This window comes from Cololabis saira, chromosome 17 (assembly GCF_033807715.1).
Source record: "Cololabis saira isolate AMF1-May2022 chromosome 17, fColSai1.1, whole genome shotgun sequence".
NCBI lineage: Eukaryota > Metazoa > Chordata > Actinopteri > Beloniformes > Belonidae > Cololabis > Cololabis saira.
The window spans coordinates 28,945,844-28,973,601 of NC_084603.1; the positions used below are offsets into that span (position 1 = coordinate 28,945,844).

The window sequence follows — 27,758 nt, forward strand, 5'->3', positions numbered from 1 at the left end:
TGAGAGAAGGATGGTGAGGAGGAGGGGGGAAAAAGAAAAACCTGATTAGTTTTTTTGGGTAGTGTAGATGCGCTGCGGTAGAGGGGGTTGACAGAGGGAGGTGGGGTGGTGATGATGGTGCTGGTGAAGGGGGATACATGCCTGAAGGGGGGGAGGGCGCTTTGGTAGTGGTGCCAGGTGGCTCTGAGGTACGGTCGAGCACCGTCGGTGGAGTACAGACGCCAAGCCGCCTGGGTGGAGGAGGGAGCAGAGATGGACAGAACACACAGACACACACACACACACAGGTTTATGTGTACACACGAACGACACAGAAGGGTGACTGCACAGACACGGTGTGGAAAAGGAAATTCAAGTGAATATGTGGCATACAACAAACAATGAAGCCGTGTTGTAACCGCCTGGCAGCCATAAATAAAGCAACATTGATCAGAAGAGTAATTTGTGTTTCGAATTAAGTGCTTCTGTTCATGTGACATAATGCAAGGGGAACGGAACATCTATGGCCATATTTCTTCTGGTTTTGCATGTAACACATACGTACCATATTTTCCGCACTATAAGGCGCACCTAAAAGCCTTTAATTTTCTCAAAAACCGACAGTGCGCCTTATATATGATCATTACGGTAATTTCTGTAACTGTAGTCAGGGGGATTGTGGGTAATGTAGTTGATGTCGCCGAAGTAATGGCGCTAAAAACGGCAGGAATTGTCACAGACGTTCAAGAGCACAGCAGCGACGCTGACTCGCATAATGGCGACTTTGACGAGACGGAGCAAAGCTGGTTTTTATTTTGTTAATAAAGTTTGACATACGGTACTTTTCTTCTTGCTTTTTTTTTTTTTTTTTTTTTTTTTTTGCATTTGCTGTACGATTTTGTAGAATTTCCTGTAGCGCAGCTCCATCAGGTAGATATGTAACAAAACCCCAGCCACTATAGTACGGTATTTTACCATATATTTAGTGCGCCTTATATATGGAAAACGTTTTAAAATACGTCATTCATTGAAGGTGCACCTTATAATGCGGTGTGCCATATAGTGCGGAAAATACGGTAGTCATCATGCAAAATTAAGCAACTGTCAGACAAACTATGAAGAAAAACCCTCTGCAGCTGATCCTCACCTCTGTGGTTAACTCCCCCCTCCTCCAGATGTGTATGGACGAATTATCTGTGATCTGTAGTAGCTACCACTCATGGGTCTGTTGGTTTTTTATTTTTTAATGTCATATATCATATCACACAAATCTTAAAAGCAAAATGGAGACATGGTGTACAATTTGGGTTTAAAAGTGAGACTTATCAAAAAAAGACAACACGTGATAAGCCTGAGTTTCTTTTTACTTGAATCTGACTGAACCCCTTGATGGTGCCAGGTCCGGTTACAAGACTTATAACACGACTGGATAGCTCAGACACTTAACAGGAACAGGCTGAAAATTAACACCGGCTACCTGCCAAAGACTGGTCAGTTTTGGTTGCTGCTTTTTGTCCGGCTCAATAGGCCACTTCAAAGTTATGTGAAGATCCGCGCTTGTTCAAAACACGGCACTTAGGAAAAATTATTATCCCAGTAGCAGTTTTTTCTTTTTCTTTTTTTCAAACTGACCAGCTGCTTAGGCCTGAGCACAGTGGTAATTTCTGGACCTGCATACACACAGATGCACGGAAGAGTGATCTTTAGCAGGGAGATATGTGGGAAATGAGGGAGTGAATAACAGGCAAAATGACACGTTCAACAAAACTGCTTCCAAGTTTCCTTTACCTGTTGAGGAAAATATTATGAGTTTGACAGATAATAGACAATGACCAGGGTATTGATAATGTACAAAAAAATTACACGGGAAGTTATCAAAAACTTAATGGGGTATTTAGATTAGCAGGACCAGCTGGGCTCTAATAATAATAAGAAAGACACACTACCGCTTTAATTTTAATGAATTATACAAATATTTATTCAAGAAAAAATATCTAATTTCGAATTTCAAACTCAGATGTGAAAACGTAGTGACACCTGGCAAGGTTATTTCAACTTTCTCCACTTAATGTAAACCATTTATCTAAAAGGGAAGAAAAGTGAACCTACTCATACCAGGTTTGTGCAGTGAATACACACCTATCCATCATTATAGAGTAAATCAGCTGGATGTTGCCTTTAGCAGCTCAAAGTATTTTATGTATTTCAGCCTACTTTCCCCAGATGTTTTCCTTTAATTCAAAACATGATGTAAAAGCACATATCATGTGTAATTGAACTTATAGCCGTATCGTTTAATTTACTGCCTCTCTGCGTGAAGGTTATTGTTTCCTCATTTTATTTCACTGTATATTTGCTTATGTAATTTGCTTTATAAGTTAATCTGAAATTGCTTGATTGCTTCATCAAATTACTGAACCGCTGGATTATGGGATATTGCAGACGGAGAATGCTGCTTTCTTTGTTGCTGCATTTATACATGTGTTTGGAAAGACACAAGATTTGTCATTACACCTAAAAAACCCTTTATTATGGTGCAAATTGAATCTGTGACAGATAATTTGGGTAACCGTTTAAATTTTGTGTTATTTCCACTTACTTATATACCATTTTGTTAATAGTGCTTTGACTTAAACTTTGACTACTCGTGCCACTAAGTTCAGGAGGTTTGTAACCTGTTGTGCTTCACAGATGGTTTACCAAATGTTGTCCTATCATACTGACATTCATGCCACTTCAACATAACTGATGAAGATGACGGAAAAATCTTGGCCTGAGCATTAAAGCTTGGGTGACGATGTGCAGTGGAACATTTGAATAAGTAAGGCCAGGGTCATTAATAAGGCAGAAAAAGTAGACACAGATCAGAAAAACACTCTCAGAGACCCTATTTGAGTCACACATGCATGCGAAAAAGAAAGAAAGGAAAAAAAAAGTAAAGAAATAGGAACACACACAGACACAACAATGTAGTAATGTACATAGTCCACAGCAGATATTTATCGCTCATTACAAAGCAATGCAGCTGGTCCTGTCTATTACAATGAATGACGGTCCGGGGGAGCGTCTGCCCAGGGAATGATTGCCATGGAAACGGCTCATAAATCCCAACAATGTGTGTTGCTGTTGGACCTGAGACACGACAGCGTGCCTCACAACCATCCGTCACCGTCAGCAATACACCCTGACGGCCCAGAGAGGGCCAAAGACACTTAAATCCTCAGGTTAAGTAAATTCCTAAATAAATACTTTTACAGAATATTATTCAGAGTGAATGCTTTTATGTAGACACAAACACAGACACTGGAAGGCTTTGAGAGTCAAAGCAGATGTGGTCCTCATAGAAATACATGAACATTTGCTCATAAGTCATATGAATCCCCAGCGCCTGCTGCTACAAAAGAAAGAAATTCAGTAGATGCGAAGCGCGCTGGCCTGTGTGTTCCTACCTGGATGAGGCTGGCAGCCGGGTTCCTGCGTTTCTCAAAGTGCTTCTGTCGATGCTGCTCCTGCACCTTCAGGGCAAAGCCTGACCCCAGAATGCCCTGCATGTGACAAAAAGACGGCAAATTAACTGACTTTTATGAGTATTATAATTATGAGAAGTCTAAAGAGCAAATGTGAATTGTGCAGATGTTTTGCTTACAGCTGGCAGGGCAAAGAAGGAGATCCCCAGTAGAGCGAAACCGGCAGACAACAACCGCCCCGTCCATGTCTGTGGGGTCTTGTCACCGTAGCCAATAGTTGTAAGAGTGATCTGAGGGTCAGAGGTCCTCAGTAAGTTATTGTAGCTTCAACAGGCAACAGATTTATTCTGTGATCGGTTTGGGGGGAAACACAGTAAAGCCCTTTTCAGACATATGTAACATTAATGGTTTCATCAATCTGTAGAAGCAAAGGCATTCAGTCGTTCAGGCGTGGGTTTATAGTACAAGTCAGAGCATGCAATCTTGTCCTAATGGTTCATATTACCCTGAGAAATGCGCTGCTCTTGTGTAAAAGATAGCAGACGTGGGCTGTGCATCTCCTGCAACTGGAGAACGTAATCACAGGCATCTAAGGATTTGTAAGCATGCAGATTCTCCTCCGTAGAGCCACTGGACATCTAAACTGGTACCAGCCATTGTCCCAGTTCTCTAGCATGTGAAAAGCTTTAACATAGTCTTAGCGTAAGCATTTGTGCTTATTGAGCCTTATAAAACGAATAATACGACGATGCTGCTGATGCCTTCAAACGCACAAACAACATCACAAACCATGTATTAAAATCTGAAATCTGAAATAGCACCTGAGAACATAATGGTATTAAAATGGGTTTTTACGGTCTCGTTTGACCTATTTTCTCCTCTCAAGTGTTTAATGGCGCCGATAGTAATACCCACAGTTATTAGGAGTTTGAGAACAAAATGATCTCTCTTCTAAACTGGGGACACTTTTTATCCAAAACATGGCAGAAAAAAATTCTGTTGTTTTTTCCCCATTTTATTTGTCTGAAATGGCATTGAAAAAAAAGCTCAGTAGAAGAAGAAATTAGCAGTGAAAAAGAGTGTGACAAGGATGCTGCTGATTACCTTGAAAACAAAGTAGAGAATCGAGTGAGTCTTTTTTTTTTTTTTAAAGATGTTGTTTTAATCTTATTCCCACAGAACATAACTCCACTTCCTGCAAACCCAGAATGCCTTTTCCTGAGCATAAAATAGGTCTGAAAAACTGCCGTCCATAAATTTAAGACATTTTCCGAACAGCTGATAGACATTTATGTCCCACAAATTGCTCGACTAAAGCTATCAAGTGCTCAATCACCCAGTACCACTGAAAGGTCATTCAAGTGCTGGTTATTGCTCTTTACAAGCCAAACAAAGAAGTCACTATCTGGGTGACTTCGTGGCCCCAGCAAACCAGTCACCTTTCGTCACTATTGCAAGATTTAATTACTTTTCTAACACATACATCAAAAGCATTCAAGACATGAGTTTAGGACATTTGCCTATCTGAGAGTGAAAAGATTAATATAACAGCAACATCTGTTAAATAAGTGTCAATACGATACGTGATGTCAGTAGGGATATTTGATTTTTAAAAACACAGAGTGAAAGATGCACCAATTTAAAAGGAAAACATACAAATTAATGTTTTTGACCACTAAGGAAACTTGCAATTTTCTCTTTGACAATGTTCCTGAAAAAACTTGCATGCAGTAAAACAGCTTATATAAAAGTATTAATTGTCAACCAGAAAGGAAGATGCTCTCAGGTCTCAGAGCCTGGAAATAGACTGTTATACCCACACACCCCCACCGGCCAGTTTCACCTGGAAGCAGGAGAAAATTGAATTTATTGATTGGACCAGTTTTTGTCTTGTCTGTTTCCACATTTTCAAGGGAGTATGTAGGAAGAAACAGATCAGTACAGCCACCCGAGTGTGACTTTCAGAATCACTCTTATTGGTTTTTGCCTTCCTCAGTGTCATTTAGGTCACGCCACAACAGGAAATGCATCAGTGCTGTAGATTAAAGCAGCATGACTCCAATCATAAAAGTGTTTTTGATTTTGCCCTGGGGGTTAAAGTGGGAAATGCTTGGTTCATAAAACAAAGGTTTAACGATTCTAGAACGTGGGAGTCAATGAAATGTGCCGTGGATGCAGAAATGTCTAAAAATCGGAGACTCAGGTGTCACAAGCTCTGCCGTCTGACTCACGGAGTTGAGAAACTGGGTACTGTATCTGGTCGCGTGTGTTATGTATGTGCTCACCGTGCCCCACCACAAAGCATCAGCGTAGGTGTCAAACTCGTCGTTGAATTCTTTTTCCACCAAATACACCAGGAAGGAGGAGAAAATAAGAACCAAGAACCCGATATACCAAGCAGTCACCAGCTCCTGCAAGCACAAACACAGCGACTCGAGATGCTTCGTACAAATGTGGAAAGTAAAAGCAGCTGTACCTCGTGAGAAGTATCCTTGGACAAGATGCTGAAACCTACTTCAACCTTCCGACCTCCTCACTTGCAAATCACCCATGGATAAATACATAAATAAATAAATAAATATAAAAAAATCTTGCAAAGAAATAATATATAGGGGATAAATATCTCATAACACATGGATAGGAAATTGTGGAAAAGTGGCCTTGACAGCAGCTTTCACTTACTTGCTAATTTGCCCCCCAAAAAATTACATTAATGTAATCTACTCAACATTTTTTTTACTCCACCATTCCCTTTATTGCAGCTGAAACACATAATTGCTCTGGAGGCAGCTGTGGACCAGTTAGCAGAGTCAGTGGTCCTCCAAGCCCTGTGAAATTGTTCTCGGGCAAAATGCTGAACTTTACATCAACTCCCCCCCTCAACTAGGAATGCAGCCAACTTATTTTCTTCCAGATGAACGTCTTAACCTCCGCTTAATCATTACCTAAAAACAGGGAATGTAGCTGATTAAATTTACTCAAATACTCCGTTTTGCTCCAGACGTCTTCATTCAGATGACGCTGCAGTAATGCTGCACTTCTTTTGAAAAATATATTTAGTAATTTAATTCTGGCCCCAGAAGCTAGTTTTCATGCCCATGAAAACTGTATAGGGGGTGAGCTTTTCTGTGTACCTCACCAGTTTTATATTAAACCATAAATTAATGCATATTTTAAGTGTGTTTTCTTTCTTTTTTTGATTGACATCTGCACTTGGTTAGCTGTCATCTACTTGGTACTTATTTTTAGCAAACTTGACTTTTGGTGTGTGAATAAAGCCTTAACAGAACAAAATCCTCCTTATTTTATAGACAGTATGGCTTGTTGTACAGTTAATTGTACTAAAAATCTGCTGCGACTGGCTCTGGGTCGGCATGGAAGATGCTGGGCAGCCGGCAGGAACTACTTTCGCTCCCGCCAAAGACTACTGGCCAGAGCTAAGCAGAGGACAGCCGACTGGACGGCCTGTAGCTCATCAGGACCAGCTCCTGCAGCTGAACCACCTCTATCCTAGGATCTATCATAGGATGTAGCCTGGGGGCGCCGCTTACACATTGGCGTGGATGCTTCTAGGTTCAGTAAATGCTCTTTATTGCTTATTTCAGTTCATAATTGTAAGAGAGAGTTTTGAAGAGTGACAATAGTAGTGATAATCCTAGTTGCTTAAGAGAATGGCCAGAATATGGCCACTATACACTATAGTGACTAATTTCCCAAGTCTGTGTAACGTACCAAACAATACATCTACATTTTTGATAAACATTTCACCATGATTTTTAGCCCTGTGTTTAAAGGAAAAACAACAAAACTTATCAATAAATGAAATTCCCCTAAATATCCGGCCCTAAAGCCGACTAAAAATCAGAATCAACTCTTCACCAAGTTTGTGCAAAAAAAAATAGGAATTTGACTCGGTAGACTTTGTGTCTCAAGTTTCAATAAAAGGAATCAAATATAAAAAAAAGACATAAAGCCATGGAAATCAAAAAATATGCAGACTATATACAAGACGGAACTAATATTTACAGTCATGAAGATATTGCTCAACTATTGGACAACTGAAAGTTCAGCGGAGCGATGGCCTGAGAGAAGAGAGGATGGTAAATGTCTTACCTTACTATGTGCATAAACTACGGATCCCAGCAGTTTCCAGGTCCCTCCCCTGCGGTCCATGCGCACCATGCGCAGGATCTGAAGGAAACGCAGGCTACGCAGCGCAGAAGTGGCAAACACGTTACCTTGACTACCAGCTGAAACCACAGCAACTGAGGTTATCAGTACGATGATATCTGGGGAGCCAAAGAGTTAAAATTAAAGGTCATGGGTTCCACAGTAAAAGCAGCAGGAACTGTGGTTGACTCACCTACTTGCTCTACTCAACAAGCCACTCATCCATCTCCTTTTAAAACACCTATCGATCGACTCCAGGCTTATTTTTTTGTCTCTAATTGCCTTTCTTTTATCCAGCCATCAACAATCTTAAAATAAGACTCTTTTGCTTGTATTTAACAGCACGGTGCTGTCGCCGTTGCTAATGTGACGAAGGAAGTGTGGTTAACCACACTCCTTTAAAAGGCTGTCTGCAACATTGTTTCTATGAAGGTAAACATTCTGAAAGATAAATTACAGCTAACAAGTGAGGATTTAGTGCCTGAAATACTGACAGTCAAGAGGGTGACATGACGTTAGAGAAATAGTAGCCCCAGATATAACAGAGCAATTATAATAAATGTGTTTTGCTTTTGTTATGTTTGCATTTTCTTCTCGTAAATGGTCTCAGCAATAATTTCTTTAGTGTTAACAAGGTCGGTTTTACTCGGACAGGTCCATTACATTTTTCCATTACAGTCATAATAAGACTGATCATGAAAGACATCCTTGTGTAATGTGGACGTGCATTTTTACAAAACAGGTATATACCTATGACACAGAAGGGTTTCCTGGCAAAGCGGAGGCGTCCCTGCCAGCCTCGGTAGCGGCAGCAGCAGCCGGCACTCCATATCCTGATGATGTACTCCAGGCCAAACACTACAATCATCACAAACTCCTGCAGGGCACACATACACACAAGCACATCAGTTTAAGTGCTGCAAATGCACAGTAGGTGTTGAGATTGATGTGGAGAAGAAAAAAAAAACATACTGCGCCATTATTGTATTTGGAAAAAAAACCCGAAAACTATCGTTTTTTAAACTAAAGGTGTGATCGGTCCTGTTGGGAAAAGGACGGCTGTAATTAATAACCGTAATAACGGCCGAATTCCTTTTTTGCGTTTCCTGCTATGAGAGTTAAGGTGCTTGTACTTGGAAAGGCAACAGTTTGACAGCTGTAAGCTAAAAAGCGTCCGATTCTCTGCTGCTGTGCAGTGATTTAACCATGCATTAAAAGTTTTGTACCTACAGTGAGTGCTGTCGGATTTTGATTTTTTGACATGTTTTTTGTACTGGCACCCAGTGACACACTTTTGGTCTTTTTGAGTGAGCACGCCAAGTCCGCCAATTACTGAACAGTTTGACTTGACATAGCAGGAAAATCATGAGTGGAATATCATCTTCATTAACAATGGCCTCAGCTCTAACGTTTTAATCAGAACCTGCAGAATAACGTTTGTGACCTGCCCAAATATCTGCTCAGAGACATGTTTTAGTGTCGTCATGTGACGTGATTAAGCAGCACGTGACGGTCATGTAATATGATTGTCTGACACCTGTGATCCCGTTTAAAAAGCTGAACTTTTTAAAAACTCTCCACTGCAAGAAATAACAACAAACTAGAGCAAAACATCACAAATTCAGTTCAACATTGCCACACTGCATGTTACCTCAGAGTGCAGGTGCAAATACAGTTTAACCTGGAACAATTATGTTGGACTTCTTTTACCTTCTCCTGCTGTCAGCGTTCACGGAGAGCTAAGCTACTACCACATCATCCCTTGCTCAAAAGCAAGCAAAATAAAACAAACAAATGAATATAAAAAGGAATAATAAAGCATGCGCTCCACACTTCCCACTTGTTTAACTGAAAAAATGTCTGCTTGAATCAAATGTGAGAAGAACTAAAATTAAACCAGAAAATTACGTTAATTTCAACCAGCATGTAGCGTGTTTTCACATCTCATTATAAGTCTGGATAGGTTCAATCTGCATTTCCAATAAGGGGTGAAAGTAGATTTGATTTCCAAAAGCCTGATTGTGAGTTTTGGAGATGTTGAAGTTAGTTTCAAATTGGATATTCTACCTGTTCTGTTTGGATCTGTGCAGCATTTTCTTATAAAATTGCTTCCAAACCCGTTGATCCAGTGACGCTAAACTTAAGTCAAAGTTGTAGCATTAAAAGAGAAAAATACGACACAGCACTGTATACTGAATTTGAGGTTCTCTTCTATTTGAGATTATGATTATTTTTATATTAATTAACTGAGCCCGCTGAGTCTGGATCTGGAGTCCCAGGATGCAGGTTCAAGTGCCCGGGATGGCAACCAAAGTGAACCAATTTGAGCCCTGAGCAAGAACCTTAACCCTAATTAGTCCTAGTTAAAAGCAGTGGACTCATTTCAGTGTTATTTATAAGATTATTTACATTAAAAAAAATCCAACATGAATTTGAACGTGTAATTCAAGTTGGGAGGAGCTGCTTACTGTACTTCTCTTCCCCAGTATTGCAGTTGTCCAAACTGTGTCCATGAAAGGATATTTTTGGAAATGCACTTCTGAGAAACTTTTACCCCTTGAGCATCAATCAGACTCAGACTCAAACTGTCTTTTATGCATATCCCTAACCACATAAAATCTTCAGAGATTACTACATCCCTTAATCACCCTAACATGAACCCTGAGAGTTTAACTCCCAAACTCTGCCGTGAATGTCTGCATATCCAAGGTGCAAAACTTAACTTGGTCCAACAAACAACAAACTAACTGTAAGTGTTAAAAACATTAGACACAGCGAGCTAGAAGGAGGAATTTCTCAGTTCAAGAATTGACAAACAAATGAAATTTTAGCCATGTATCTTGGATACATTCATTCCTATGCATCTTGTGATATAACCTGATATATTATGAGCTACATGATCACACTCTCAGCGGTAAACGTCGATTTAATGAACTCATTTGTTTGAAAAAGTGGTTTGTGCTTGCATTTTTGTGTTTAATTAAGTGTCCATACTACCAGGATGAGCAAGCAGTGCGAGGAGAACTCCGTATGAGCAGGGATGGTGGAAAACACAGAGAGAACCAGACATCCAAACACCAGGATGAACCTGTGGAAACATAATATGTGCACACACACAAATCAAACGAGTAATAAATAACATTTGTACACTAAATAACAGGTTTTAGCTCGTGTGTATGTGCAGGGATACACATGTAAACAGAACATTTTTCCTCAAGCCGGCTGTTTTTATTTATCAAAATATAAACTGTTGAAAGCAGTACTATTATCAAGCAAAGCACTCTTAAAAGCTTTACTAATCTTTTTTTCATTACTGTTACTGTAGCGGTTCACAAACTGGAGAATGTGAAAGGAGGTTATTCTTATCACCACCAGCAACAGCAGCAGAACAAGCAGCTTACACACTGCTGCCTCTACCGATAGTCTGGACTGGACGCAGTTCTCTGTTACGGGCTTGAAACTCACATCAGAGAGGGATCAGAGTGTCAATTAAACTGTGACAATTAAGTCGCGGGTCAACTTTCTCTACAGGGTATTAAAACAATAATACCCTGGGGAGTTGTGAACAGTGAACTGAACTCTTACAATATCTTGGCTGTGAAGTGTTATGTCCAGGTTTTGCACTTGGTGGAAAATCATATTCATCGTGTTAGGTCCACAAAAAAAAACACAAAAAAACATTTGTTGTCAGAATGATGACAATGTAGAGCAGAAAGTAAGGCAGACCAGAGTAGCATTGCTCCAGTGGCAGCATTTTGCATGCGCTCTAGTCGTGTTGTGACTTTCTTTGCATATATTCGAGAATCTCCACTGAGTTTTCTTTTTGTGACTAAAAATTAAAAAAAAACTGCTTTGGATACTGCTTAAAGGATTTCTGCTGGTTGTTTTGGCACTCCTGAACATCTGTTACAACAAGCAACCACCACACCAGGAAAACGATTGACATGTGGAAACAGCTGAATGAGTTTTTCAAAGACAAAATAATCCAAAAAACAAATTCTACAATTTCCGATGGGTTTTAGAGGAGATGCTGCAGAAGTAGGGCAGGATAAATGAAGAGCAACAAGGACGAACCTTAAACCACACACGATAAATCAAGCTGGCAGGAAATTAGACCCCGGAGCGACATAGTGAATTTGCTCTATTACCAAAATAAAATGCCAAAAGCCGGATCCAACTCGTACATCTACTCTAATTTAATCCACGGAGGCCGTGAGTAAACAATTCAGAGGCTTTCAGAAGAGATCGACCATGTACGAGGAGATGAGGAGAGGTTCAATTCAAGAGTTGAAAAGCACAATTTATCAGACACCCCTAATCCTTTGTAATATACGCAACAGCAGAAAGGACAAGACAGAAGAGAAATGCTTCCCTAAACTAGCGTATAACGAAACCTTCAGGGAAACTTCTAATCACACAAGTCCACCCAAAAGGACAGAGCTCAGGAATGGCTTCTGAAATACTCCTGGTGGGATCTGACGTCCCGGTGAGGTCGAAGCAAAATCCTCACGCAGCCGGGGCGTTGACACTTGGGCTCCCGGTGGGACCCAGCTGTTGATGCTTGTGGAGAATGTGAGATCACTTGCACGTGGAACAGAAGAGCTCCGAGTGTTGATGAAGACACCGCAGCAATGGTGGGACTTAAGTAACACATTTTCTACCTCTCAACCTCCTGCATCCGGCTGCCTAAAGTGCAGCCAGGGACATTAAACAGAGAGTGAATGGAGGCGGGATCCCGGCGCTTGTTAACAACAGACGGTGTTATCGTGGAAGACGAGCCACTGTGAAGGAGCATCTCTGCAGACCAGATATCGAATTGTTGGCTGTAAGCAAAGCTGTAAATCACATCACAAGCTCGGCTGCTTCCAAGCCACAAATAAAACAGACATTTTTATACAAGCCTCTCTCTCTTTTACACTTCTTGTATTCTTTTTTATGACTAAATTGAATATTCCTTTTTATTTTATCTCCATGTATTTAATCTTATTAGTGCTGCACTAATTAAAACTACTGATGGATAACCTTACATGATCAACAGAAATGTTAAACTGGAATAGGAAGTTTGAAGCCAATAAGCCAGGATAAACGTCCATAAGATATATTTCTTCAATAACAACATACAGAAATGTCATCAACCCTCTGTTTTAGGCCCATACAACAAAAGTCCTCTTCATTGTCTGTCCGCTGCAACCGAGAAAATGCAGTTCTATCAGCGTCACATGGTATCTTGGTTAATGAGCAAAATACAAATTAAAATTCATACGGACCTTCCAGGCAACATATGCACTGGCTAACAGTCCCAGCATGCCAGTTTTCAGAAGATCTGACTGATTGTTTGTTTCTTTTTCAAATGCCATCTGTCTTTATTATATTTATGGATTCATTTTTCTGAGCATTTATTTCTGGGCTCCAGTCCTCTTTCTCTCTAGTTTTCATAACTCTGCCATTATCATGTCTTTCAAGTTCATTATTGACCAGGCCCATATTCCTCACTTCTATTATACATCTCCCTCCTCTTCCTTTCTTGCATCAGATCACCTTAATCACCTGTTCTCTAATCATCATTCAGTACGTCATCTCCTGGCTCTCCTGTATGATTTATCATTTCATTCGTGAATAATTTATTCTTTAATATATTTCATATATGACCATTGCATGTGCATATGGTCATATTACAAGAGAGGAAGACTGATGGGGTCAACTTCCAGCTCACATCTGCATCTGATACGACTCCTCTTCCAATATCCCTTCACTGTGACCAGATAAGTGGCGTAGGAGTAGATATGCAAACAATATCCAGTGGCAGTCGGGAGGTTTGTGTGTATATGTGCAGCCAAAGCTCCTGAGGATGAATAGCTGATATAAACTACATCCCTATACTTGTAATTCAGTTACTGGTGAATGTTCAGTAGAAATCCACAGATAAAGTGAGGAGGTGGAGCTGGTGTTGACACAGTTTTTTATCCCCCGACAGGTCAATAATGAATGATCAAGCATATATTATGTTGTTTTTGTTGATATGAAGAGAGATTGTTCCTCAGAAAATACAGCGGGGCGTTTTTTTCTCTATCATATATACCATACTCAAGGACAGATGAGCGCTTCAGGGACAATGTGAGGTTCAGAGTTTTGTTGGAGGACACTTTGAGAACGTGTACTAAGGGATTCAGTGATAAACCTTCTGATTGGTGCACACACTGTGGTGTGTTCAAGGGCCATTTTCTATTTTATTTCTGTCATCATCGCTCGGATGCAGAAATCATTCACTCGACACCGCTCCGAAAGCTCTCCAAGCGTGGGCTTGCTCTCATAATGCAAAATGTATTTATTGTAATTCTTAATCCTCTTCACTGTTTGGACAGCACAAGGACTAAGAATACCTTGTTTAGATGGTACCGTTCTTAGTGCGTATGTGGATCCTGAAAAACACCAATGGCGTTAACATTTGTCGAGAAATGCTTCTGGGTTTGAAATTAACTACCATTTTGAAAAGACCAGAAGAGGCATCGTTTGAATGTACAATGTGATAAATATTGTATAAACCCTCTCTTGCCATGAAATGAAAGGTTTTGTGGCTTTAAGATGAGTGGCTGATTTCATTTTATCAATTTTAATGTTTATTTTTACTGATATCTCACGGTGAAATGTCAACATTCACTGGTAATGAATAGTAGACATGATTTATGTGACATCTGTCCATCAAGTTTAACTGAATACCTTCAAAAAATGATATTAAGATTATACATGAAAACATGATGATACAAAAAAAAAGCTGTTTTCTTTCAGTGGTGGCAACAACACATGCAGAAGCCATTCTGTAATACATTTGAAACTACATTCACTATCAGATCATTTCTCCTTTTATCTTCTTTAAGGGTGATGGATACATATATCCCTTTTTAGATCAGATTAGATTTTCCTGGACCTTTTGATGGGCAGGTATTGGATCTGGATTGGTCACAGGGCAAATATTGTTCTGAAATGTTGATGGGAAAGACTGACATCACAGCCTTCTGAGTTGACTGTGTAATTAAGAACAGCAGGACATGATTTCCTGAGTTGTGAGATGTTGTGAGCACAATTCCACATCAGTGACTATCTACAAATCCAACCAACGTATTGTCAGTATCATTGTGTACCTTTAGGAACGTTGTGTTGTGTGTTCTCCATCCTTTTCACCTCTTGCTGGACAACAACTGTTGATGAAATTATTCGGTGTCTCCAGACAGAGGTGATGAATGAGAAGCTATTTAATGAACGGATCCAGATGACACATAGTCAATAGTCTATTTATATACATCAGCTCTCAGATGATTCAGCCACTTTATTAGCTAGTGAAAGCGACGGCCTTATTTCCACATAATGGGTGTGTGGAGACATGTATGTTCGCTGTATACATCTGGAAAAAGCTTCATTAGATCACACACAAAATCATCAATCCCTGGGGTTCTTAATGCCATGTATGATTAACTACCAGTCCCAACATTTCAAAGACTTCGCCCTGCTCATATATGAAATTCAACTTGATCAAAAAAAAGATGAGTCATTTAGTGAGAAGAACCCTGAGACACAACCCTTTCTGCAGCCATTGATCCGCCACTAAACTGCTGACGCAGGTGTAAACGTTGATAGTCTTGATATACTTCGGACTCCACTGGTCCTTCATCAGGTCCCACAGAAATGAGTTAAATAAGCGCAGCTTCCTTACACCATTTAATTGAATTAATTGAATTGAATCCATCAATTCACATTGTTGTGCGCAAACCATGCATTTTTCAGTTTTAGTTTTATGTCATTATTGTTTTAAGATTTTAAGATAAACGTGGTAGAAGACGTTGCAGAAAGATGCGTTGCCCGGTGCTGAAATGTGGACTGGCTGCACGAGGACAGTAAGCCACCTATAGAAAGGAATACTGTTCTACTAACTTAGTTATTGAGTACCCTGAACCTTTTTTTGTTTTTGTTAGAAAGTGTTTTCCCAGCTTAAACTATGCTACCATGCGTTTTGCATATACTCTAAAAAACAGCTACCACAGTTTAAATATTATCTCAGGTGTGTTTTGTCAGACTAAGACTGATGTCAGGGGCCACTGACAAGCTGCAGGAGTGAGAGAGTGTCTGCTCCAGGGTATTATGCAGAGACATACTACCACTGACTCCTTCCTGATGAATAAGCCCTGGGACCAGCAGAGAAACCCATATACAGCAAAAGTCTGCACTCCTCTGCAAACTTGCAAAGATGCCTGAAAAGCCTGAGGAGTGAGAGGTGAGTGTGTGAGTAATAGGATCCCTTGAGATTTGCAGCCTGGGCTCAAAAAGCGTCATAACAAGTATCTTAAAATGGAAACATAACATGCAGAACTACAAGTAGCGGCATGACGTCTCAGTTAAAAAGATAAATGCTGTTCCCTGATGAAACATGGACAAAGGGTTATCTTGACCTTAAGCTTTCTAACTTGTACTTTTTTTCCTCAAGAAACACATATCTTGTGTTGTGTGGATAACTTCCTACCAAGGAAAAGAATCGCATCACACTGTCAAGGGGGGGAAGAAAATAGAAATCATTATCCACCAGGAAGAAGACCACAAGAAAAAAGATCCTGTTCCACACTTTATAATGACAAGAATGAAAAGGTGTGACAGGAAGAATCCAGGGAAAACGGGAAACAATAAGGTTCCTTATATAATGTAAGCAGCAAAACATCACATTTAAGGAGTCTTGTTTACACTGACATAAACAAATACACACACTGCTTTCTACAAACTGCAACGCGACACGAGAGGGATAAATATTTGGCTTTGCTATTTCATGTGTATAATAAATCGTCTATCTGCAGAAATCAGACAGACTTGCAGCAGAAAAAGTGTGAGGATGTGTGACTGTAAATCTACTAATTTAAAAGGCTCACAAGGCTTATGCAATTAAGTTCATTGTAAAAGCCTGCGGCATAAACTTGATAATAAAGCTTGCATAAAAGCGCACTGAAAGGCTGTCCGTGATCTTTTATTTTCCAATGACCATTTCAGAAAGATTCAAAAAAAGGCCAAGGTTTTCAACACAATACAAATCGTACTAAAACCCATTTCCTTTTTATTCCCCTTTCTCTGTGATAACTATGCATGCATTTGCAATGAAAAGAGAAGGTTTGGGGTCCAAACAGGCAAAGATGGATATAGAGAAACAGGAGAATCAAGAATGTCAGGGAGGGTGGTCCCTTTCAGACAAGTAGAGTTAGTGTGAGTACAGCCACATAATGTCAAAGTGAAAAAAAAAAGGAACGGTGAAAAATACAAAGGAAGTTGCACAGACTGCAGCAGAAGAGGACTCCACAGCGTTTTACAGAGAAGATACTGAACCCTGCTACTCTAAATGATGGAACATTGCGGGAGTGAACTCAGCAGGCTCTCCTGGATGAAAGAAGCAGAGCCATCACAGGCAGCGATGGGAAGATAAAGACTGAGCTTAGCTATAAATAACGTTTTTCTCAAGGAAAGGCCTGGTAGATGGGTGCATCATAGATAAAACAAGAGAGCGAGAGATACAGGACAAGATTAAGAAAGAGATGACAAGCTGAAATAACTGACTGAGCACAGCCAGCCTTTTCTAGCTTTTCTTTCACTGAATCATATTCTTCTCTTTAGAATCATATCAGCAGTGACAGCACCCCCTCTTTTGATTTTCAAACTGGTCTGCTGTGGCTCTGTGTGAGTGCTTTTAATTCTGCAAAAGCAGTCTATATGTTAAACCCTGTGCTTATCCAGGAAAGTGAAGTTTCTTACCTGATTATGGTATATGGTTTTATTTCTAATGAACTAATGGACCAAACAAAAAGCACACCAAGGGATATGTGTGCAAATTTCAGGTCAAGTCTACATTTAATAATCCTTGCTTAAGTGTTCAAATGTCAGTCGTAGGAGGAGAAATTTGTCCCATTTAAGGAAGTGGCTTGAAGCTCCATCTGCACATGCCTCCATTCATTGTTAGCAACCTGTTTCACTGACAGCTAGTATATAACTTTTTTATATCCTGAAAGCACATGTGGGCAGGGAATATAAAAGCTGCCTGTGTGATCAGTTTCACCTTCTTGAATAGATGGCTAAGCTTCTTTGAAGTGAGGTTGCATGAAAGCACTTGCTGTTAGTGGATTGCCTACAACAGATTTGCATTTGGAGTACCAGCACAGAAAATCATGTTCTTTTCTGCTTTGAACAAGGTCAGCGGAAAAATATATCCAATGTACAGTACATCATTTTATATGTAATATATTATATTCCAAATATTTGTCAGATTCAAAGCTCGACATAGGATAAAAACATTTTAGTTTCTGAATCGCAGCTTTTTTCACTTCCTGAAAGACTGTTCCTTTCTTTTAATGCTGTCATCTATTATTACCTGGTTCCAAGCTTGAAAACAGTTGTCTGCATTACATCCTAACTAAAGCAGTTGTATTGAGCAAAACTCAGTCTCTGTGAACGAAGGTTGAATCAAGTCAGGAATCAATTAGTAACTTGATGCGTTGTGGAAGTCTGTAGAAACTGACACTTGTTACATCTGGGTGACTGGACAAGGCATCCATCTAGCAGTCAACTTATCATTATTATGAGTGCTTTCACATCTACAAAGTCAGCTCAAAATGAACTCCAGTTTTCCTTCCTGCAGGAAGTTGTTTTCTTGTCTGGTGTGAACACTGTGGGGCTGATTTGTGAAATCTTCGTAAATCTGTGGATAGATTTGCATATAAATCTTCTCTTTAGTAAAGAAATATTCACAAACTCAAAATTTGAACGTATTTTCATGAGCAGGTTACTGCTCATTAATTAAGAAATTTAAAAAAATCAGACATGGCAATATAGATAATTCTCACTAAAGTGAAGCAAAAAGGGAAAAAAAATATAATTCTGGTGTTAGTGGGCTATGGGAATGACGGGGAATGGCAAGGCACGGCCCTGGAAAGGTGACTTATTGCAGCTAATTACGTCTTTTGTCCACGATGCATTCAAGAGTTGCAGCAAAAATTATTTGCTATCGAGCTGGATGCAAAACAACCCATTCCTCTGTCTCAGCAAAACATTCTGCTGCTGGCAACTGCATCGTCTCTATAATTGGAGATACTTGATCAGAAATCATGCCTGATGAAGACAGCAATATGCCTCGGCAGGAGTCAACAACACAGTCCGAATGTAAGCGTATACTTGTGATATTATTGTGTTGTATCTTTGTGCACTGTGGCAGCCAGGGGATGTGTTGCTTTCACAGAGTTCAAGAGGGATGCATTAATGTCCTTCCTTATATGTTAAAGTTTGGTTGCCAAAAAACGTTGGCAACCAAACCCCCGTAGCTCCAATAAATTATCTGCAGACAACAAAAGCAACTTTAAGAAAACTGATTTATTCACATCAGCCTTTTTTTAAATTTCAGTTTCTATTTTCCTGCAAGGTTGATTTTTGCAGTATTTTGCCTTTATACACCTGTCACATCACTGTGTATCATTTTATCTTAAAAATTAAGATTATCTGAAATATACTATTAAGACACTTGTTTTGTAATTAATCTGCATATTCAATGTAACAGAAATAAAATAATCCCCATCTTGGTATATATATATATATATATATATATATATATATATATATATATATATATATATATATATATATATATATATATATATATATATATATATGTATGTATGTACACACAGAAATATCAGCTACATATATGAGCAAAGACAGACTGAAAGGACACGTACGGCAGTGACACTCCAGTAATTAAGCAGCTGGAAAAGCAGCTGTTTGTTCTCCAGAAGGCATGTGACTGCAGCGAGGAGAGACAGAGGGACTTCGTAAGGTTTGGGAGAGGGGCACAGTGAGGAAGAAAGAGCCGGAGAGGAGCCAATTTTCCATGATGTGGGTTGCGCCGAAGACGGGTGATGGGTGGGAGAAGAATCGGAAAGCTCTCAGCGTGTGTGTGCGCTCGCGTATGCGTGTCCTTACTAACTAGACACAGACTGACATATTGCTGGATGAAGCCAACAGCTAACAGGGTTCATAAAAATACTGGCTCACAGACACAGACACACACCATACATCAGATTCCTATCAGCGCCCATCTCAGCACTTACACCGGTCCAAGACTCCTGTTCAGCGTTCTGTGCAGCAGATGTCAGAGATGGATAGAGAAGAAGTTTATGCACAGTTTGAATTTGCTATAATTTATATGATCAGTTAATTTTGAGGTCGGATTCAGCCAAAAAAAACCATGACGTACAAAAATCAGCAAATGCCGGACTTGTAAAAGCGCTCTGTACAAGTCAGAGGAAAGGCAGTGGGGCATAGAAGGGCATCCTTTGGTCTTGCTCTTCTAATTAAATCCAATATCACATAAACAGTTCCATTTGAATCAAAGGGGCCAAGCTAAGGTCATCAGAGGCAGGGCTCTGCAGTTTCTGCATACTTAAAGGCCTGATGTTAGCTGTTTTATGGCAAACTCTGATGGATTTATAAGTTCAGCAGATACACATTCCTCCTCCTCATTGTGGTGACAACTCTGCCATTTCCTACTAAGCTTTGCCAGAGCTACATCCGGATCAGTATACAGCAGATCAAAGATGGGTCACCTGCCAGGCTCTGCTTGGTTCGTTTCCTCTGTGACAAGCCATGACACCCGTTTTAATAGGTCAGTGTCTTGCAAGAAGTATATAAATGAATTCTCTCAGGCTGTGAAACTGACACTTTAGTGGTGATCCTCTCTATATAGGGGTCTCCGCTCCATTCTTCTCTCTTTCTGTCTCTATGCAGCTGACTCTCAATGGAAAATGTGTAGTAGGCTCATTTTTCCCAATCGACGTTGTTAAACCTGGTTTTTATTAGAGCTGTATCAATGCAACATTATACCAACCTAAAAGCATTTGCTTATGGATACTTAAGCTAAACCATGTGTTTTTTTTATTATTTCAAACTCTAACCATGTATATTCCAATATCCAACTCTTGCCATGTATTTTTCATAAACTCTAAAGCCGGCCATACACTGTGCGATTATCGGCTCGTCTTGAGCCGATTTTCCAGTCGTGCGACTATTTTTTGGATCGGGCCGGATTTCGACCCAATCGTTGCTCTTACCTAGTGCAGTATATGTGGGGTAACGATGAGATATTAACACCTCGCGACAAGCTCCCGATCACAAATCGTGTGCTCGCAAGAAGATAAAACGTGTTTGAAATCCTGGTCGTGCTACGACCCGATTTGCCTCATCCTTTCACAGAGAGCATGCGCAATCTCTGATGTCACGTCAAAAACTATTATTTGTAGTTTAAAGTGTTGCAAATTCACATTACAAATCATGTTTTAATAGCAGAAAAAAAGACCACATTTCCCACGTCTGCCCAGCCAATTCCTTGTCCAATCACGACGTTGTTTAATCTTTTTTCATTTATCGCCACGCAGAATGGCACAAATTGCTAAAGGCTGATTAATGGTTCTGCGTTACACCATTTTAGTGTACGGTGCGCGTCGCTGCGTACCCTACGCCGTAGGGTCTGCGTTGGTGTAACGCGGAACCATAAATCAGCCTTTAGTGTGCGCTCTGTGCTGTTCTGAACACTTCTCTATTGTGCTCATTTTGCTGGGACGCTGGGTCCCTCCGCCGAGACACAACTTTTGCGGTATGCGTTCATTGTTGGGTCTAAAAATGATGCGCAGTGCCCACCCAATCTGAAATGGTACAGATATTTTGTGATTCTTTTTATATATATAAAAAAAATAAATTATAAAAAAAATAAAGGATCCCCATAACCTTTGATCAGGTGGGCAGGACGCACGTTTGGGTGGGCACAGCTCACCCCTGCCCCAAAACCGGCCTCGAGTTCCAGTACACAGAGGTCCGACGTGAGGATTATGATCGTATGGTGTGAGCAGACGGGTCACATCCGAGCATCGGGTCGTACAGTGGGAGACCATAAATCGTGGGCTGTGAACTTTTGAACTCAGCGATCTAGTCGTGCAGTGTGAGAGGGGGTTGTCTCAAACGATTTAAAATATCTCACAGTGTATGCCTAGCTTAACCTTTCCGACAGTCAATGCGGCTACATGCACATCAACATCAAGCTATTGACAACAATCTAGCTAAGGATTAACTGGAGTTTCAGAGAAATCTGAGTTTACATTCACGAGAAGACAATCGATTATTGAGTGAGGTGCGTTCGACTCTGTGATGCTAGGTGGCGCCACACGCACTTTTGCATTGGCGTTCTTCCGGTTCCTTCTTTGTTGTTTGTCTTCTTCTTCTTCTCCTAGTGTGTTGATATTCTGGCTTTTGCCGTGTCATCGCTTCCGGAAGGGGGAGTCCCTTGGCAGTCACTAGCTCGGCTAAACGTGGCACTAATAGCTCGATCTGAAGAGCTTCAGTTCTGTTCCACTACAGCCCGGCTAAGGTTTACACATGACTTTTAAAAATTCGATATCGGTCGGATTAAGGCAACAATTAGCCTTTCTGTTAGTGGATGTAAACGTACTGAGTGATTTAGATAAGTAAGACATCCCTAGACAAAGTTGGGAGGGATGGGGTTATCCTCTAGTCTAACACCACCTTCCAGTCCCTTATTAGAAGTATCTTTGAACAATTGTTGTTCAGTGTCAGTTACAGCTTCACATAATGTAAATGGTACAATATGGAAATATATTTTATGTCCACAGTATATTTTCATCCTTGAAAATATAGAAATGTTACAATGAATATGTGTGACCATTTTGTGTAAAACAACAGCGGTAGGTGTGGAGTGTGGACTCTTTCAAGATCTCCTAGCCTTTATTGTGCAAGTTTGAGTTGTGGCCACAACGTGGAGGAAGGCTGTTGCTCCATGAATTTGTGTTTTTGTTGCTCGTCAGACCTCGTGTGTCCCGCCCTCTTTGTTTGTCCTTTCTCTCACCTTCTGTCCCTTTCAGCGGGTAACTCTGCCTCAGCAGCTGCATGTTTCTGATTGTGGCTTCAAGCTGGCCAACATGATCAATGTTGCTTTTGTTATTGCTCCCTCACTATTTTGTGTCCTTTTGCTGTCTGGAGATTTTTGCCAAATTCTTCCTCAAAGGGAATTACCGAGACTCTGAAGTATTGCAAAATGTCTGCTTGTCGTTATTTGGCGTTATATGAATACAAGTGAATGGGATTGCGAAAATTCAGACATTATTTGATTTTTGTCCTGGGTTTAACTAAATAATGTAAACAGTTACAGGATGACTGGGTCAAGGATTAGCCCCTTGAGCCTTTCATCAACATCTGTTTCATCTGAACATCCTGGCTTCTGTAGGCAAACATGCAAGAAAAGAAGTGAAAACCACCGTCTTGCAGAGATACACAGTGGAAGTACATGAACAGCTAACAAGTAAACAGAAGGGAAAAAAATCCGGCTGCTGTGTTGCTTGGGAACCGTGGAGCTGTGGATGAGAACAGTGAAGCCGCCCTGTTGAATTGCTGTAGAGGAGTCAGCTCATTAGGCCAACAGAGCAGCTCCGTCAGCTCAGGAGCTCAACTGGAGAGAGGCTGACTCAGCCCCGCTAATGTTGGTGTAAGTGTGTCATTGTATAACAAATATATAATGCATATATGCTGCTATCACTTTGAGCCATGAGTGTGTGCATAAATAGTTTGCATATGGTGTTACTGTACACTCAAAGTGTGTCACTGCATGTTATCGGCCCACACGACTCCATCTGTTCGGCTGCCTCTTGCCCTCTGGCTACTTAAGTTGCATCTTCTGAACAAGAGGGCAAAACAGGGACGCATTTATTCATCTATTATTTTTAATATTCTGCAGCTCTAGCGGGCTTTATTGACAGATGTGAGATGAGGGAAGACACGCAGCAAAAGGCCACAGACAGAGACTCAAAGCTGGCTTCACATGGACTTCAGCCTTCATCTGCAGGACACCCACACAACCAGGTGAGTGTAACTGCATGCCAAGGATGTGTCCTTAAAAAGATATATTATCATCCGCTTCTTTGATTTTGTCTTGTATTTTTTACTTTTCCTCTGAAGGCCAGTGTCTCCAAAGGTTACGAGGATGTGAAGGCTTAGACAAGATGGGGTGTCAATATGAAAAGGTTTTACTAATGCTAAAATCAATACTAGTCCTGACTCATGCCAAAAAAAAAACTAAAACAAAGCACACTTGCTTTATGTAAACCAGGGACTGCACCAGTAGAGAATATACCTGCTTTTAAACATCTCCACCATGGCTGCTGTTTACTCTAATCTCAAACTGATTTTAGTAATTATTAATGCAAGCCTAGATGAAAACAGACAACATCTGTATTATCAACGGAAACATGTGGAATACACACTTTTTCTTTTGTAAATGGAGAGTAGGTGTTACCGAATGGAAATATTTTACAACCAATCCGAGCTGATGAAGTGTTTTGGAGCCAGAAGTATTGAGACAGAGAATAATAACTACTACAAACACGTGCCGCATCAAAGAAGCTGCTTTAATAAGGAAGAAAGAGGGTACAAAGGAAAGATTGAGGAAAGACTTGAGAGGAATGAGAGCCAGAAGGCAAAGAAAAAGCAGAGGAAAGGTATTTTCCTTCATTTCCAGTCTGGTGGAAATGGGACGCAGTCAGCCTGCAGGCAAGAAAGAATACCAGCTATAACTCCTCTGACTGTATCTTTTTTTTCGTTATCCTGAATGGAGGAGGACACCCAGAGAGGTTAAAGTAAGGAATAAGCATTGAAACAACACTATAAACACTATTACTATTAACATTATTACTTTTTCTCCAAAAAATATTTTCAATCAAGACTTTCCACAGTACAGCAACAGTATCTTCTTTTAATTTGGCTCTATTTTCATTTTATTTTATTAGCATATTGACTGTATATTTTCCAAATGATAATTTCAACTTTCTATTCTGGGTATAGCATTTGTTATAAAAAGAGCAAATTTATTTTTATTTTCTTTAATTTGCAAGCATGTAGTAAGAACTGAATGAGCCACCTGGAAGTAACAACGATAAAACAAAATAAAAAACGTAAAGATCTGATACATCTCAACTGAACTGACAGTTTTGATTAGTTTGCAGTGAGAATGCCAATTTTTTTGAGTCATCCTTTTTATTTTTTAACCACTTATAGCCCAGTGTTGCTCCAATGGTTGTCAGTCTGGTACAGATTGAATATGAAGAAATTAGAACTATGAAGAAATGAAGAAGTTAGAGCTAAAAAAAGAAAGAAAAAAAAGGGGGTGGGGCGTGGTCAGGGAACGCATTTTTATTTTGGGAATTAAATAGAAGGGAATATTTTCCCCCACTATAAAAACAATTATATCCGTTGCAATGATTGATAAACATAAGTAAAATGTTTTATTAGTCCTTTACCATATTAACCATATTATTTTGGCTTCCACTGCTGTATCTTATATTACATTTAGTGCTTATGGTGCAAAGGTAAGTTTTCAGTATGAATGTTTTACATTCATTTGTAACATCTAACAAGCCTAATTTTCATTGGCTTATCATGTCTTGGTTTATTGCACATAAGACGTGGGGTAAATTGGACCAGAACAACGGTTCTCAGAACAGATCAAAGGAAAGGGAACCTCAGCTTCTTAGATTAAAATGAAATTATTCACTGCATAATTGTTTTCCAAATGTCCAGACAAAAAAGAGCTGACCTGGAAGATGTATTAGGAGGAGAGATGGTGCTTTAGTGACCATTAGTGGCATGTGTAGCAAACAAAACAGGGATGGTGTGCAAAAACGTCTGACTGTGCATGCTGGACTCTCTGTGGACTCTATAAATCTGTGCTGGTATTGGCTGGCCAGTGAACTACAGACTGGCAGGTTCTGCTGACTGCATGACTGTGGTCTGGATAGAGTCACTGCTGTTGACACTTGGAGGTAATTTACAGTCCCATAGTTAGAAATGCACTATAAAACTGCACAAATTGAGAGAGCATTTTGTAAAATCTGCGTGTACATGCAGAAAAAACTGTGACACAGAAGGCACAATGCTTCTGATAAGCTTGAACAAAATTGACCAGTCCGAAAAAAGGCCAAAAGGAAAATACTAAACAACCTAAACGTGCCTTGTCATTAAGGCTGATGCAACAAGGTCTAAAAGTAATGATTTGTAACATTGCCATGGTGACCAAGACAAAGCAGAAGATATATGACAGATAAATTGGAGTACAAAAGTATCATGTGAAAATGCGAGCGGCCAGAGCCAGCATTTTAACAAGCAGCAGAAATGCAGACATTCCAACATGGAAGAAAAGATGGAATTCTGGGAATGTTCTAATCAGCCAAGCTGATGGCCTCCAGATAAGACGGATAATCAGTGATGGGGACAAATGGCTGTTTACTGATGGAGGGAGATGGGAGAAACGTGTGCCCAAATGACATCCATTGAAACAGATCAAAAGCTTTGGCAGGGACCCCTCAGACTGCTGTTTGATGTCTGATTGGTGGGGAAATTGTGGGCAATCTAACGTGTGTGTCTGTTTGTGTATAACGTGTGCAACATATCTGTTTATGATTGAGGGCGGGTATCTGTGTGATGGGTGCAGTGCGTCTGTGTCGCGAGCATGCGTGTGTAAAACGCATGTGCATGCACTGCATAACGTGCTACATCTGTTTCCATCTCGTCTCCACGTGTGGTACACCACAGGGCCAGCTGTCTCATCTGCACATGAACATATAACATCCCCCAATACTGACTTGATTTACCTCTTATTATCGTTATTATACTAATATTAGTACAAAATCTCATCCGTTTAATTTTCCCTTGAATTGAGCTTTTTAACATCCATTGCTTTTTATATTCCTGAGGACACGCTGCATCTCCAACATCAACCACTGTGAGGCTTACTGAAGCGAAGCAAATGGTTAGTTAGCAATTACTGTAGCACTAAGGGTCTGTCAAGCCAACAGCATGTGTGTAACTAGCAGGATTAAACACCTAAACTCTACTAATAAAGACACTGATTCAAGACAGACTGGCATCTTTAGCACTTGAGCTTCTGATTGAAAGATTCTTCATGCCCTGAATGGGATGTTACAGACAACAGACGAAACATCTGAGCTCTGTTGTCTGTAAACATAACATTTGCACAAGTAACAGCTTGCCAAGCAAGACGGAACATTGAATAGGAGCCTAAAATGAAAATGGTAGAAACTGTAGCTATGCTTGTCTAAGAAAGATTCTAGCACCAAATACATACTGTAGAAGGCCATTGAAACACTGATGACGAAGACAAGAGCCTCTCCTCAGGATAATGATGTAACTTTAGCCCCTTTTACAGCCCTCGTTGATAATACGGACGGGGTTTGCTGATGTGCAGGACACACTTACTCAGGAGAGCTATTGTATTGCAAATATCACAGTAAACCTGGTAATAAATGATGGCTAAAGATTCACAGCTGACTTTGTACACAATGATTGCAACATGTATAGCTTTTATAACTACTGTCAGTGTTATTTCATTTTTTGCAGGTAGGATACAATTTCCTTTATTATTTGCGAACTTGTTATGCCACTAAATTTGTTTTGTGTGGTTTTTTTTTCATTAATATTTAAGAAATAACATTGCAACTTGAGACTTGACATAAGACTTAGACTGACGTGGTCCAATTATAACCTCATATGAATTAAAAAAATTAATAAAAGATTTTAAACAAGGGGTTAGCACTGTTGCCTGCCTGCATGTTCTCCCTGTGCTTGCATGGGTTCCCTCCGGCTTCCTCTCACAGTCCAAAAACATGCATACTAGGTAAATTGAGGATTCTAAATTGCCCGTAAGTGTGAGTGTGAGTTTGTCTGATTGTATATATGTGGCCCTGTGATAGACTGGCGACCTGTCCAGGGTGTAACCCCTGCCTTTCGCCTGATATTAGCTGGGATAGACTCCAGCAGACCCCCGTGACCCTGCAAAGGATAAAGCGGGTATAGAAAATGGATGGATGGATTTAAAAAAAGCAGTTCTTCAATATCATTGTTTACTACTGTTTTGACACTAGACATAGTTTAGAAAACCGATGCTTCATGATAGGTATCGCTGCAGTTTGCTACAGGTTGCATATAGCACATGACAAGAAGATTTGCATGAATAATGATGTGTTAATAATCCATCTGGATTATCTGTGAAAGTTG

At 40.1% G+C, this 27,758-nt stretch overlaps 1 protein-coding gene across 7 annotated transcripts in view; it reads right to left on the reverse strand.

Annotated features, from left to right (window-relative positions):
- The window catches only part of kcnq5a (potassium voltage-gated channel, KQT-like subfamily, member 5a), a 121,688-nt gene that overhangs the window by 22,957 nt on the left and 70,973 nt on the right, over positions 1-27,758 (reverse strand). For 4 of the 7 annotated variants that reach the window (XM_061744573.1, XM_061744572.1, XM_061744571.1 and 1 more), the window contains exons 2-7: positions 10,614-10,704; positions 8,367-8,493; positions 7,560-7,735; positions 5,732-5,857; positions 3,626-3,736; positions 3,429-3,524 (exon numbers count right to left, since the gene is read on the reverse strand). In XM_061744573.1, the coding sequence (XP_061600557.1) occupies positions 3,429-3,524; positions 3,626-3,736; positions 5,732-5,857; positions 7,560-7,735; positions 8,367-8,493; positions 10,614-10,704 (727 nt within the window). Of the gene's footprint in view, positions 1-141; positions 231-3,428; positions 3,525-3,625; positions 3,737-5,731; positions 5,858-7,559; positions 7,736-8,366; positions 8,494-10,613; positions 10,705-27,758 lie in introns of all 7 variants that reach the window. The other 3 variants (XM_061744575.1, XM_061744570.1, XM_061744569.1) reach the window with 1 other exon arrangement.